The sequence below is a fragment of the Crocodylus siamensis genome, chromosome 1 (genome assembly GCF_052110815.1).
Source record: "Crocodylus siamensis isolate JL-2025a chromosome 1, ASM5211081v1, whole genome shotgun sequence".
In the NCBI taxonomy this organism is placed as follows: domain Eukaryota; kingdom Metazoa; phylum Chordata; order Crocodylia; family Crocodylidae; genus Crocodylus; species Crocodylus siamensis.
The window spans coordinates 3,828,911-3,843,626 of NC_143395.1; the positions used below are offsets into that span (position 1 = coordinate 3,828,911).

Here is a 14,716-nt window from a genome sequence, read left to right on the forward strand (position 1 = left end):
GCGGAGGCCCCGCCCGCAGCTGCCCCGGGGCGGTGGGGGGAGGGGGGAGCCGGGAGCCCCCTCCCCGGTGCTTAGCGCGGCTGGACTTTGCCTGGGTTTTGGGAGCAGGAATGAAGGCTGGCGCCGGGCGATGGTGCAACAGATACCGCCCCCCCGGCTCCCCTCCCCGCCGCCGCACGTGATGCGGGGAAACCAGTCAGGGCGGGCAGCGCGGCGGGGAGGAGAGGGCAGCCCCGGGCCGCGGGCAGCGCCGCGCCTGCTGCGCCCGGCCAAGGTGGGTCCGCGCCGCGCCGCGCTCCGCTCCGCTCCGCTCCGCTCCGCGCCGCCCGGCTCCCGCAGCGCCGGGGCCGGGCCGGGCCGGGCCGGGCCGGGCGTGCGCGCCTCGTCCCGCGCGGCCGCCCCCGGCTCGGCTGCGCGCACAGCCCGCGCCAGCTGCGCGCCCCGACGGCCCCGCGCGCAGGGGGGGACAGGAGCGCGGGGCCGCGGCGGGAGCCACCGCGGGATGCCCGGGGTCGTGCGGGGCGCGTCGGGAGCCTCGTGTGCGAGCGGGCCCGGGCTCCGCGCCGCCCGCCCGCCCGCAGTCCGCCGGCACCATAGCGAATAACAGCCGTCGGCAGGGCCGCGTGGGCAGGACGAGGGCCGGAGCCGGGCGGGCGCGGGGCTGGGAGCGACCTCCTGGTGGGCTTCTTCAGCGCCGCCCGGGGGCACGCATATAATATAATGCCATATAATGTAACGTAATGAAATATAGCCTTATGTAATGTAACATGATATAATGAAAGATAATATAATATAGAATGGAATGGAATGGACTATAATATAGTATAGTATAATGTAATGTCATATCATATAATGAAAGATAATATAATATAGAATGGAATGTAATATATAATACGGTGGTTTCTCTGCCGATTGCACACACCTTTCGCCTTTTAATACCATGTAATATATAGCACGAATATAATGACTCTAATTGGTAGAACGAAATCTCATTAATAAAATGAATAGGATGGAATACCTCACTGATATAATTCGTATAATATAACACCATACAACGAATATAGTCAAATGCCTATTACTAACAATACAGGATCCTAGAAAAGCGGGGTTGGAAAGGACCTCCAGGTCATCGCGTCCAGCCCGCTGCCTGAGGCAGGATCGATATAATATAATATAATATAATATAATATAATATAATATAATATAATGTAATGTAATATAATATAATATAATATAATGTAATGTAATGTAATGTAATGTAATATAATATAATATAATATAATATAATGTAATGTAATATAATGTAATCTAATCGAGGGACGCAGTGGGCGGCGATGTAGTGAGTGCCGGGCGGCCGGGGCCGGGGCCGGGCCGAGGACCGGGCAGCGCGGCTCCTTCCCCCGGGGCAGGTCGGCCCCCGGCCCCGCTCCCCCCGGCACAGCCCCCGCCGCCGAGGCGTGAAGGCGACCCAAGGAGCGCGGCAAACCGCGGCGGCTGCCCCGGTCCTGGCGAGCGCGGGAGGCTCGTGCGGAGCCTCTTCCCGGGATCGGGCCCTTTTGTTTTCCTGGCCTCGGGCTACTCTTTTTGCGTTTTCTGGTAAAGCTCCCGGTTTCCTCCCGCGCCTGGGACCCGCGGTGGACCTGGGGTCGGGCTGACCCGGCTCGCGTGTGTCCGTGCATGCAAGGGATGGGAGTGCGTGTCTGCATGTGTCTGCGAGTGTTTATGCGTGTGCATGTGTGTCTGTGCGCGCGCATCTAGTGCGTGCATATGTGTGTGCATCTGCGTGAGTGTGTCTATGTGTGTGTATCTGTGCATGTTCATGTGTATGTGTGTGCAGATGTGTGTATCTGCGTGCGTGTGTATGTGAGTGTGTGCATGTGTGAGTGTGTATCTGTGCATGCGTTTCTGCGTGTATCTGTGCGCAGGCATGTGTACATGAGTGTGTGCGTGTGTGTGTGTATTTGCATGTACATGTGTGCATGAGTGTGTGTGCACACGGGGAAATAAAAGGATCTGACGGTGGTGGTATGGGGGTGGAACTGTCCTTGTGTGCAAGGGGATGGGTGCATGTTCCTGGGGGGTGCCTGTCTGCACGCGAGGCTGCATCTGTGTAAATGTGGGGATGTGTGTTCTGGTCTGCCTGGGGGGAAGCATGTGTGTGAATTGAAGCATGCTCTGTGCGTGTGCGTGTGTGCCCGGGGGATGTGTGTCCATGCACTAGTGTGTGCATGCAGGCATGTGTGTCTGTGTGGGTCTGGTTGTGTGCATGAGGATCTGCATGGGTGTGTGACTAAGTGTATATCGGTGCAGGAGGGTGCATGGATGTGAATGCATGTGCGTGGAGGGGGGATATGCATGTGCCTGGGGATGTGTGTGCAAGCAAATGTGTGTGTTCATGCACGTGTGTATGCAGACAGGGATGTGTGTGCACATGTATGGACGGGGGGGTGTATACATGTATGCGTGCGTGTGTATGCCTGGGCCCGGGGACGTGCGCGCATCTGTGTGCGCACACATCAGGGTGTGTGTACGTATGTGTGTGTGTGCATGTGTGTGCACACGCATCTCCTGCCCCTTTCCATTGTGGGCTCAACCCCATTTCTCCCCGCTTTGCCCCGGGCTTACCCACTCTCCTCTCCCTGCAGGTGGGTGCGGACGGACGGACGGGCAGGACAGGACTGGCCAGGCCCCCCGGCCGCATGGGGCCACGCCACAGCCGCTGAGCCACGAGGAGCGCCACAGGGAGCTGCGGCCATGTACCAGAGCCTGGCCATGGCGGCCAACCACGGCCCCACGGGGGCTTACGACGGGGCGGCGGGCTTCATGCACAGCGCGGCCGCCGCCTCGCCCGTCTACGTGCCCAGCCCGCGGGTGCCGCCCGTGTTGCCCGCCCTGCCCTACCTGCAGGGCGGCAGTGCCTCGCAGCCGGGCAGCCCGGGCTCCGGCCCCTCTCTCTGGACTCAATCCGCGCCCGACGGCGCTGCCTACAACCCCGGCTCGTCGCACCTGCCGCCCGCCTCGCCCCGCTTCCCCTTCTCCAGCAGCGCCCCGCTGGCCTCCTCCGCCTCCGCTGCCGCCTACAGCAGCCCGCTGAGCCTCTCCGCCGGCGCCAGGGAGCAGTACAGCCGGGGCTTTGGCGGCTCCTACGCCGGCCCTTACCCGGCCTACGTGAGCCCCGAGATGGGCAGCACATGGACAACGACGTCCTTCGACGGCTCCGGGCTGCACAACCTCCAGAGTCGTGCTGCGCCGGGGGCCACAAGGCACGCCAACATAGGTAAGCCCCATCCTGTCCCCTCCTTGACTGCAAGGGCTCAGCCTCTTCCCTGCCATCGGGGCATCGGCTGCCTCCTGGGCGCTTGGGCATCCAAGGTATCGAAGCTAGCAGGGGCAGGCAGAGCTGCGTGGAGGAGTCGGGGCTGCGCCAGCTTGCCAGCATAAGACTGGCCGTGGGCCCGGTCAGACCGTGGGTCTGTCTTGCCTGGTCTCCTGTGTCACACAGTCCGCGGCGGGTCCGCGGTGCCCTCCTGGTCAGCCTCCTCCCGGCCCTAGCCAAGCTTGCCATTTATCTGACCGGGAAGGAGGGTCTGGCCACGGGGACCCCCTGGGACCATTGGATTGCTTTTATGTCCCTTGTCCACTCACATGTCCGGGCCGAGTTTCACTGGCCAGTGTCCACTGGCTCCTGGGACTCATTCAGGGGCCAGTGGGCGCTGGCCACTGTGGTCTGCTCCGTGCCCCCCCTTTGGTGCACTGATTTTGAACCTTGGACCTTCACCCATCCCTGTTTTCTCTTCTGTTGACCCCCAAACGCAGCAGATGCATACCCAATATCCCGCTCAAATAACCGGGGCGGCTGACAGTTGCTTTGTGGGTGTAAAGCCCGTGTTCCTCATATGCGTCCAACAGGCCTGTGGTGTCGCACAGCAGCAGAGAGCGGAGGCTGAAACGGAGAGCGAGCAGGGTACGAGCAGGATCAAAACTCCCTGTTCCTCTCTCGCTTGCAGCCTCCAGCATTTCAGGTCTAGCAAGTTCTGGTTCAGAAGTTGTCCCTGTAACTCCCGCGCTCAATGGCCACTGATGCCCCTTTCCTCCATGGATTGGTCCGTTCCCTTCTTTCGGCGGGGGGTCGGAGGTCCTTGGAGCGCCAAGGTCCTTGCGTGTCGAGGTCCTTGGAGCGCTGCAGTGGGGTCTGGAATATTTTCCTTACGGCGGGGGTTGTTCTTGGGAACTAGAAGAACGAGGTCTCGCTAGGCAGGGGGCTGCGTAGCAAAACGCAGAGCCCTGGCCTTGCAACCATGGCTGCGCTGGCGTGCCGTTGTTTCAAAGAAGAGCCGTCGGGCATCGATGGCAAGGCCGAGATGCACCAGGGTGCTCAGGCCGGTGATTCTTCACCAGGATGCCGCGGGTGCCGTGAGATCCTTTCGGGGGTGCCACGCAATGTTAGCACACCTAGGCGTGCTCATGTGATTCACAAGAGGAACCCCACGATTTCCAATTAGTGCAGAGGGGGAAAAAAAGAGCGTAAAAATAAAAAAAAACCCTCTGCCTGGTTAGGGTTTTTTGAATTCTTTGCAACAGAAAGATTGCCGTGTTATTTTTCCGTAGTCAGAAATGGAGTGAAAACTTAAGAGCTGGTGTTGTCTGAGGTGTGCCTTAAGTCTGGGGGGGGGTTGCGTCTAAGAAGGGGCCCTTGTGCCTAAAAAAGTTGCGATGCATTGATTTAGGTGCTTGCTGTCTCTGGAAAAAGCCAAATGCAAGGCATCTAAATGCTGTTGTGGCTCTACAAACAGCCCGGCTGGTTTGGCAGGAGCCTTTATTGGACTGGCTGGGTAGTTGGAAAAGGCATTTTCAGGCCCCAAATGCTCTTCCTTAGGTCTGGGGAAGAAGCAGGTTCAGCCTCGGTTTAAAACCGCAGCTGGGGATCTCTGCATGTAGGGTGAAGTGCTTGGGAAGCAAATCCAGGACAGGGCTCCGCTGAGTGAAATAGTGAACACGCTCAGTCCCTGAAGCCCCTCGAATTGCCATGAGGGTCTGGGCATGCAGCTTGCAAGCCGGGTGAAATGCATGCATTTCGTTTCCATAGCTGATAATGGAGGGACATCGTGGTTATTAGTAGGGCCAAGTTTGACCAGAGAGAAAAGTGAAGGCAGGGACAGAAAAGGACCTCTAAAGTCATGCAATTCTTTTAAATCTGTGCCCTAACTTTTCCGAGGCGCTGGGCTAGCCAGCTCGCTTTCGCTGAGCTGCCTGACCCAAAGGTTTTCAAAAAAATCAGGTCATTTATTTAGGAAATGTATTTGTAAGGATTTTAAAAAAAAGCCCAAGAGACTAAAAAAAAGTTGCACTTTTCTCTTGAGGCAAGATGGTGGAGAGGAAAGCCCGTCCTGTGGGAAAGGAAAAGAAGTGAGTCCCGTATATAATCCCCAGGTTATAATCTCTTGAATCCTGTTTGTTCTCCATGTTCCCTCTCTGGTGGTATTTGTTTAGCCTCGGAGGTGTAGTTAAAAATAAAATGCAGTGCAAAGAAAAATGACTCAAATTTGTCCACAATGTGTTTGAAGATGAGTGTTTAACCTCCACCAGGAGCTCAATTTCCCCACCCCGTTCCCAGTCGGATTTTCTGCAACTTTTTTCTTCCCCTTGACAAAGTTGCACAAATAAAAAGCTGGTCCTGTGGGAGAGATCCTGGCTTTCCAGCTCTTCCAAGCTTTTTTTGGTGGCCGATGCAGTCGGTTAATAAAATACCGGGCATTATTTTAAGGACGGAGTTTGCCCCAATGGTCAAGACAGGCGGTGTAACAAGCCCAGGAGCTGTTAAATGTTCCTCTGTGCATGAAAAGAGGATTATTTTGTAGCCCCTACATTAAAAAAAAAAAAAAAAAAAACCCTTTGCAGTGACCATAATTAGGGGTTCTTAATAATTTTAAATGTGAAAGCAAAATCCAAGTCTGTGATTTCCCCAACACCCTACTCATTTCTTCTTTCCTCTTCATTTCCCACCCAGCGGCCTTTTGTGTCTTTTCGGGCCTGATCCTTTCTCTGACTTTAATGCAGTGCCGAGTTTTTGCTATTAGGATTTCAATTACGCCCCCGAAGCTGTGTTTGAAAGTCCCTGGCTGTGATTTGAAGCTTGCAGAGCCGAGGTTGTGCTCCCGGTTGTGTTGTGTGCAATGCCAGGCAGATTATTTAGCCAACCGGGCAAATCGAAATAATAAATCGCTGGCATGCAGCGGTGGAGGGAAGAGCAGAGGTGGAGCGACTGGGTCTGAGATTTAGTTCTAGGTCTGAGATCAAACCCCTGAGGCCGCGACGCCGGGCCTCCCCGCGTATTTTGGAGTCAGTCTGTTTGGATCTGCTTGCAGAGTCTGGGTTCTCCAGTTTTTAAAATGCAGGGGGAAATAATGAAGCTGCAGACGTTGAAACTGTGCAGAGGAGCTGGGTGTGACAACTGTAAATGCGGTATTAAAGCCCAAGGATCCTTTTAAGTGCAACTGCGTGAGATCAGGTTATTTCGGGTGCAAATCTTCCTCTTTGCTCGTCATGCCCATTGTACTCCGAGGGAATTTTGCCTGCAGGACTCACCCATCAGTATTTAAATGGCAACAAAGATCACTTCCAGCCGGGGGCTTTTCTAACCTAGGGGGATACTTTGTAGTGACTGTACTTTTCCAAGTGTTGGTATGAACCACGCAAAAGTTGCAGGACAGCAGTTAACAAGCAAAGAAGAGGGGTCTTTGCCGGCTGGCTTCCTGGGGAGGAAGCCTGGATGAAAAAACTGAATGATTTCGGGAACAAAGGTGGGGTGGGGGGAGGCAAGAAATTACGCGCCGTGTAGTGTGAAACGGGATTAAATTGGCAAGAGTCATTTGCTGTTCGACGGAGAGCTGAACACGCCTTGGTTAAAATATATTTCAGTGGAAAGATCGGTGTCTGCTCTGGGCGTGAAGCAGTTTGTAGCGCAGTGGTGGCTTCAGATCTGGTATGACTTGAATTATGATCGGTAGTAGTAGTATCATCCTTATTATTAACTGCTACAGGCTGCCCTGAGCCACAAAACTCACGCCGGCACCAGGAGCTCTGTCCTGCCGTGCTTACTTGCTTGGCATTCCCACCGAAGTCCGTTTTCCGGAGCGATTGGCTCGGTAGGGCTGCTGTTGCATTATGTTTGCGCGTTAGGTTTAAAAACAAATGCAAAACTCTAGACCGCTTGGCTCAGAGATGATACCTTTTATTAGACTAAGGAATCGCAAAAAAAGATCTTTTTTTTTTAGGTTTATACAGCATGTTGCTCCTACGCTGGGTTAAGCACTAGGGAGTCTGGTGCAAAGAGCAATGGCCAGATTTTTCCAAAGTGCTGTTAGTGGTTTAGGATCCCAGCTGGATCAAGGCTCATCACTCACTTGGACCTACCTGCAAATTTTCCCCAGCATAATCCCAAAGTGCCTTGTTCACCCTTTCTTGGGATACAAATCTGAGCATTATTATCATACCCCGAATGGGAGGTTTGGGGCTGTCTGGGCATGAACTTGATCCAAGCATTTGTTTTGATGATGTTTTAATGAATTCCTGCCTTAACGATGCGTGAAAAGAACTGACTTTAAAGTCTGCCTTTCATGGTCACCGGCTGCTTTCCTCGCCTGCCACAGCCAAAGCCATCTCCTCTTCTTGAGCATCTTGAAAGCTCCTCCAAAATTAGCAGAGCCATGTAACCCGCCAGGCCAGGTGAATCCACATCCCCTAAGAGGGAGGGAGAAATGGGCTGAAGTCTGGCCCCCAGGATCCAGGCTGAGGGAGGGAGAGGCTTGCTCAGTCCACGCACCATAAAGACAGTGGCTTAGATCTAATCTTATTTTACCTCCCATGCAACCCCCTTGAGCTACTTGTTCTCCTTTCACGGGTGCCGGTTCAGTTCCTCGCAGCTGCTTATAGTAACCTAGAGGAGAATTGGGTTCCTTGATTGTGCTGGGGGCTTATCGCAGAAGGCTTTGTCGACCATTCATAGGATTATTTTCCCCCCACCGCAAACTGCAGAAGAAGGGAAGGCAGGAGGTTGTCTGCACGGTAGCTTTGCAGCACAGCAGCCGTATCTGGAAAGATCAAAGCCCGGAGCAGAAACCATCCGCTTTGTAGGAAACCATCTCCTCTGTTGCTGCTCGGAGATGTTGGGGCAGATCAGAAGCTTTCCAAGCAGGGATACGGGCAGATATTTGCCCTGTAGCATCCCCTGGTTGACGTCCGTGTGACCCTGCAGTCTTTTTTGCTACTGCAAGAAGCACCGAGGTTTCCCGCACGTCCAGAGAGGTGTGTGTGAACAGCTTGTGAAAACAAGAATGAACATTACCTTTAATTATATGGACAATGCAGAAACATATATTGAAAAAAAAAAAAGATTTCCTGGAGTGTATCAAAGTGCCTCTATGCGCATGGACGTTCACGGGCGTGCGCCTCTTTCTTTCCCGTCACACATTACATACGTGCAGTGCCCACCTTAAAAGTCAGCCCTGCAACATTTAACTTGCATCCCAGGGCACAGCGGTGGCTCGTTTTCTGAGTCAAGTCCAGTCCTGAGTTAGCGCAGGCAAACAGGCTGGGCCGGGCCCTTCGGAAGTGCATTCGACTCTATTTTATAGCCATCCAGGGCTCCCAAACTCCTGCCCCCAAACCTCTGCTGGTTAGTGACCTCTTTCTAATTCCCAGCCTAAATCGTCTTCACATCCTAAGCCTCACCAAAAGAAAAAAAAGAAGCTGCGAGACAGCCCCCGCTGGGATGGTTTATCTGAGTGGGAATTGCTAGCATCAGGGGGCCCCCCCTGGCCTGGTAGACACTGAAGAGGGCACTGCCGTTGGAACCAGCCGTGGTGCCAGCCTTGTGCCAGTGTGACTCCACCAACATCAGTGCAGTGACATCATGGTAAAACTGGCTCAACAGACACCTGAAACAAGACTCAGGCCTCCCGACAAAAGCCGTCTGTGGCTCAGATACACAAGCTTTCGTTTACCCCCCACCCAAATCCCCAAAGCCGGGGCATCTCGCCGGCTTTAAACGAGCTGACATTTTAAGCAAATGAAGGAAAGCAATGACATGCATAAATGCTGCTAATAACATGTCGGCTACAATACCGCCGCAGATAGTGCATTCACATTGTGCGTTTCATGAATTGCTTGGAGAAAACATTGCAATCTTAAGAAAAGGGGTCTGTATCTCATAGTTTCATAGTTTCATAGTAGCTAGAGTCGGAAGGGACCTAGGTAGATCATCTAGTCCGACCCCCTGCCTTAGCAGGAAAGAGCACCGGGGTCAGATGACCCCGGCAAGGTGCTCATCTAACTTCCTTTTAAAAATCCCCAGGCTCGGAGCCTGCACCACTTCCCCTGGAAGCTGGTTCCAGGCCCTAGCCACCCTGACTGTGAAGTAGCGCCTCCTAATATCTAATCTAAACTTACCCTCCGCCAGTTTAATTTACTACCGTAAAATTCACCTAATGCCTTAAAATTCTCTTTCCCCATCTACAGGCTTACTAATATAATAATAGTGAAAGACTTTAAAAAGCGTTGATCTCTGTGAAGTGACTATGGGTTTGGATGCTTGCCACCTTTGTGGAGCAAAGAAGATAAAGTTCTCTGAACACGTTACGTTTAATCGGGGGTTATTTTCCCGAGGGTATGTTCCCAATGCGCTCCTGGAGGCTGGGTAAATCCAGAGGGGATTTTCTCATTCACTGCATTAGGGCCAGGGTTTTCACACACACACACGCACACACACAGTGACCCAAGGAGTCTGCAACATTTTGCAAAATTGGCATGATGGGGGGGCACAGGCCTGCTTGTACACCTGGCACGAACGCTTGAGCCGGGCACATTTCTAAGCCCTTGGACACGTATTCACTAGGATGAAAAGTGCATGCGTGTGTTGGTGAATTCAGGGCTGGCCTGTGGGTAAGCATTTAACAATGCAAATACAACTCCAGAGGGTAAAGAGTGACGGGAAGGAAAGCTTTCGCGCTCTGGCCCTTGAAAGGGGGCACGCTCCATTCTCAAAGGGCAAAACATCCGGGGGTTTGATCATTGCAAAAGCAGGAGCCTTTTTAAATTGGCAGTGTTCAGCTGAAAATGCACCGATTAAAAAAAGAACCACGCTAAAAAGAAGAACTGCAAGACTGCAGTAGCATCCACAGACTCCAGTGGGGCCCCGTTGTGTTAGAAACAGGGCTTATTAAAAATGAAGAGACCAATAAAAAATTAAAAAATCAGACTGGCCAGCACAGAGCTGGCCGCCTCGGCCGGCTCTGGTGGCAGATTCAGGCCCTTGTGATTGCATCCTGCCGTCTGCATGCAAGAAGTCCAGTGGCCATGAGAGCAGCTCGGGCTGGACAAGAACGTGAAACTATAGCTCTCAAAGGCTCCTCATTTCACTGGGCGGCCTTTGCTTTCGCCCTGGAGTTTCCTGCATTCCACCTGGGTCTGGTATCGCTGCCGTCGCGCTGCTGAGAGTGAGTCATGTCAGCGAGGCAGCGGTGCTGCGGGGGGGTCCGAGCGGGGCAGCTGTGCCGGGGGAAGGAATCCCATCTCCCGCGGGAGTGCTTTGGTCGCACCCCTTATTTTGGGTTTCTGGATGTTTCCCTTCATACATGCAGGCACCGGGAGGCTGAGAGGTCTCTGCGGAGCGGGGCGGTTGGCATCTGGCGCTTAGGCTGATAGAAAATGAATTAGGGGTATAGCCATCTTCGGCCCCCGATGTCGTCGGTGCACTTAGTCCTCCAAGCTGACAGATACGGGCTTTAGGTTTGCTTGCGCTGCTCGCCAGGTTGGGGTCTGTACGGTAGATTGCTGTCGGTGCGTCTCCTCGGCCGACAGGGCTGTGCCTGCAACAGGGTCCGACTGGCCAGACGGGGCTTGTGCTGCTTTCCCTCGTGGGGCTGGGGCGCAAGATAGCAGCAGGCGTGCAACTTAGCTGGGAGATGCTGTGTCCCTGCCAAAAAGGCTTTGCTGTGGCAGCGCACCAGTATAGCCATGGAGGCACTAGCGGCCTTAGGGTTGCTGGGGCCTTGGACAAGACAGTCATTTGGGGCCCCTTAGAGGCTTAATTTTGATGATCTGCAAGCAAGTCAGGCATTTGCGATCTCAATTTCACTTTGCCCTCTCCATGAAACTGCAGTGAAACTATTTTAATACAATATTAAAAATACAAAGAGGGTTTGTTTTTTTTAACATTGAGCTATCTTCTAGTTTTATTCTAGGTTCAAAAATTTGGGGCCCTTAAAGTGTGGGGCCCTGGGCGGTCCCCCAGTTTGCCCTCCCCTAAGGCCACTACTGATCTAGGCAAAGGTCTCAAAGCAGACCCAATCTGAGGCGATTCACCCTGCGATTCCCCTGGAGGAAGGCCTCTGTGCTTCTCCGTGCGGTTGCTGGATCTCGCTTAAATACCAAAGAAAAAAAGGTTTGGACCAAAGTGATTTAAAAAAAAAAAAAAAGCACACAAAGAGTTCCTTCTCCATTTTTAAATATTAAAAAATGACAAGTAATTTGTCAGGGAAGGTTGCGTCTGGGCTTTTTTATGCGCAATGCGTCTGGTTTGGAAGCAAGCGACCTGGCAGCGAGCTGGTTGGGAGTCAGCGTTTTCTTCCAGGCGAAATTAAATCGATGCTGCGCTTTCTATGAATAGATCCTTATTGTGCGATAAGTCGGGCCGGCCATTTGTAACCCTGCGTTCGTCCGGCCGCAAGCGGCCCATTAAAAATATTTATCTGCCTGTGGATTTGACAAGGGCCTGTGATTTAAAAAAAAATAAATAAAAAAGTTTGCTGCAGAGGTGCAGGCGGTGCGATCACTTCTCCGAAATAGCAGCAATTAACATGAAGCATTGTCCGCCCCCCCCGGAAATTCCTCCCACTGCTGCGATTAGCGCTCGCCCTGCGACCTCCACTCGGTGGGGAGACGTTACGGACATTTTTGAGGGCCCTGCTCAGTGTAACAGCCGTGAATTGACACTTGCGTGTAGTAGAGCAGCATTGCAGGGACGCTGTCGCCCTGGCGAAGCCAGTGGGAATTACTTGTCTCCTCTCCTAGGCGGATTAGCCCCTTGGATTATAAATGACCACCGCAGAACAGATCTGCCGCAGCGCTGACATTTCCATCGCGCCGTGTTTTCCGAAACAGTCGGTTCCTTCCGTTATTATTATTTCGTTCTGCTCGGCCTGGCCACGTGGGCTTGCCCCGTGCAGAAAACACCTGGGTCCCGGAAGCGTTAATATGCCTTCCAGTCCAAGAGGTCCGGGTTTGAGATTTGCAGCGTCGATCCTCCCCGCCCAGCAGCCCCGCAAAATCGTAAAAACCTTACGATTTTTTTAAGTCTAATAAAAAATATCATATTCGCCCAAAGAACTTTGTCAACCTTATGATTTGAACGCTCTGCTCTTAAAGCAGGGTTTGCGGCAGTGGCGTCTCTCTGTAGTGAAACCATCCAACCCTCCAGACGTTGGAGGCGTTCGCGTAGTTGAACTCTGTGTTCGTTCACTTCTGGAGTCAGGTATTCGTCTCTGCTGCCGTCCCGGGCCCCGCACTGCCGCGGGAGTGTTAGTACACCGGGAGCAGGAGCGGGCGCTGGGACCGATGTGAAAAGACAGGACTCCACTTGCAAAAGATGGTGCCGTGATTTCTGAGAGCCGCACTTCAAAGGGCTCGTCCAAGTTTTCCAGGAAGTCCTGAGCAGCCCTTTCCACTGAAAACCGGGTCCTGGTTGGGGACTGCTATCAGGCCCTGGAACAACTGGTTATTTCTGTGTTGTCGAAACTTGGATAGTCCAGGAAGTGTAGGAGAGGCCAGGATTTTTTTGTGATGTATTTTACTGGACCAGCCTTATAGTTGGGAGAGCTGTTGGGCAAGCTGAGCATGGAGGGTCCTTCTTCAGGCCGTATGCAGGGAGGCTGAGGTTGGTGAGCTGTAAGGACAGCTAAAATGCTCGTCCTTTATAAGCAAGAGCGGAAGAGTGTAGGGACACAGTTTAGGTCTTTGTTATAAAGTGCGGCACGTTGAGCATGGGCTCCAGGTGTGTCACCTGATGGCTAGACTGGGAATCCCCGCACCTGGGTTCAAGTCTCACCTCCGTTGCTAGAAACTAATTTACCTTTCTGTGCCCCGGTTTCTTCACCTATAAAACGAGGTTGGACAATCATTATTTGCCTTTGTTAAGTGCTTTGCAACTGCCTGGTGCAAAGCAGCGTATCGGAGCCAGGGGCCAGCAGTGAAGAGGGATGAAAATGCGTGCAGCGTTGCCATGCAAAACTGGGTTCCTCTTACTGCTAGATACTCACCCTGCTCTTTTGCCTGGGTGAGGAGCACTGGATGGGGCCTGCATCGAAGCACTTGTTCAGAGGTGCAGGTGTTTCCGCTGACATCCAAGTGAGATCTGCTGTGGGCCAGAGGCGAAACAAGACTAGGCCCATTAGCAAAGGTGAGATGGGGAAAAAAGGTGAGATGCAGGGAATCATCCCCCCCTGCAAGATTTAACAGATTCCCTGAAGCAGCCGAATTGCAGCACATGAAGCCCCAGGCTAACGCCAGTGGGACTTTTCTTCCTGTCTGGCAAGGGGCCCCCAAATTTCTCAGTGTCAGCATAAAGGGATCTGGGGTTGTTTTCTTCAGTGCGGAGGGTCACGTAATCAACATGTGATCAGGATGTTCCAGCCCGCTATCGACACGCCGTGCACCTGGGCGGCTCCCACCCACACTTGGCAGGGTGGGGGAACGGGCCTGCGTTTGGCAAAAGTCTTTTCTGCAAAGGGAAAATGCAGGCTCTTCGGATGCGTCCCCACACACGGGAACGTGCGTTTCCCTGGGGACAAACAGCAGTGGCACATTTTTGTGCTGCTGCCACTTGTCCCCGAGCATGCCCCTGCACACGTGCTCTGGCATGTGGCAAGTTGCCCTGGGTGGGGTAAGGTAGGAGCAGCATTACCTGGGGTCTCGGGGGCCTCCCGGGGCTGCTGGAGCAGTGGTAACCGGAGCCTGGCCGACAGCCGGATCACGACTCTGCTCAGCCAGGCTCCAGTTTCGGGTGGCACGCACTGCAGCCACGTGTGCCACGCCACCTTTTCTTTTTTTTCTCCTTGCAGTTTTTTTAAAACACCAGCATTTCTCGGTACCTAATTTTGCTTGCAGTGCGATGAACAGAGCCACATGCACTGAGTGTTTCTGCACATTCCCGCTCGTGTGGACCCGGCCTCCATGTCCAAAGGAGGATTGGGGCAGCCAGACCAGGGGTCTTCACATGCTGCAGAGGCTGGCACAGCAGAATAATTTACCTGTAGGAAACACTTGCTCTTAATCCTCAAGGATTAGAGATTAGAGTACACCCTGAAGTGCAGCAGCAGAAATCATGACCTAAAATGCTGCTCTTTGACCTTGTGCCTGTTTTTCCCTCCCTGCCCTCTCTTTTCCAGCATGCCCCTTTTTCACAATCCCTTGGCACAATCTTATTAGTAGTAACGGTCCTGTTTATTTAATGGCCAGGAGCGCCAGTTGTGAGCCAGAAGGCCGTGCTTGGGGCTGTACAGCCACAGATCGGAGATGGGCTTTGCTTGCAAGGGCTAACAGTCTACACAGAAGACAAGAGACAGTGTATGGCTGCAACCAGGCAGAGCCCAGAACAAAAATCAGTCATTTGGTAAAACAATCTTTTCCGCAATGGGAAAATTAAGGCTCGCTGGGAGTTGAT

General features: G+C 53.2%; 1 protein-coding gene across 3 annotated transcripts in view; it reads left to right on the forward strand.

Annotated features, from left to right (window-relative positions):
• The first annotated feature begins 195 nt into the window (after nucleotides 1–195).
• Nucleotides 196–14,716, forward strand: part of GATA4 (GATA binding protein 4) — a 41,274-nt gene continuing 26,753 nt past the window's right edge. For 2 of the 3 annotated variants that reach the window (XM_090028550.1, XM_090028639.1), the window contains exon 1: nucleotides 2,131–3,277. In XM_090028550.1, the coding sequence (XP_089884676.1) occupies nucleotides 2,329–3,277 (949 nt within the window). In that variant the 5' untranslated portion in view covers nucleotides 2,131–2,328. Of the gene's footprint in view, nucleotides 275–2,130; nucleotides 3,278–14,716 lie in introns of those variants that run through there. The other variant, XM_090028726.1, reaches the window with a different exon arrangement.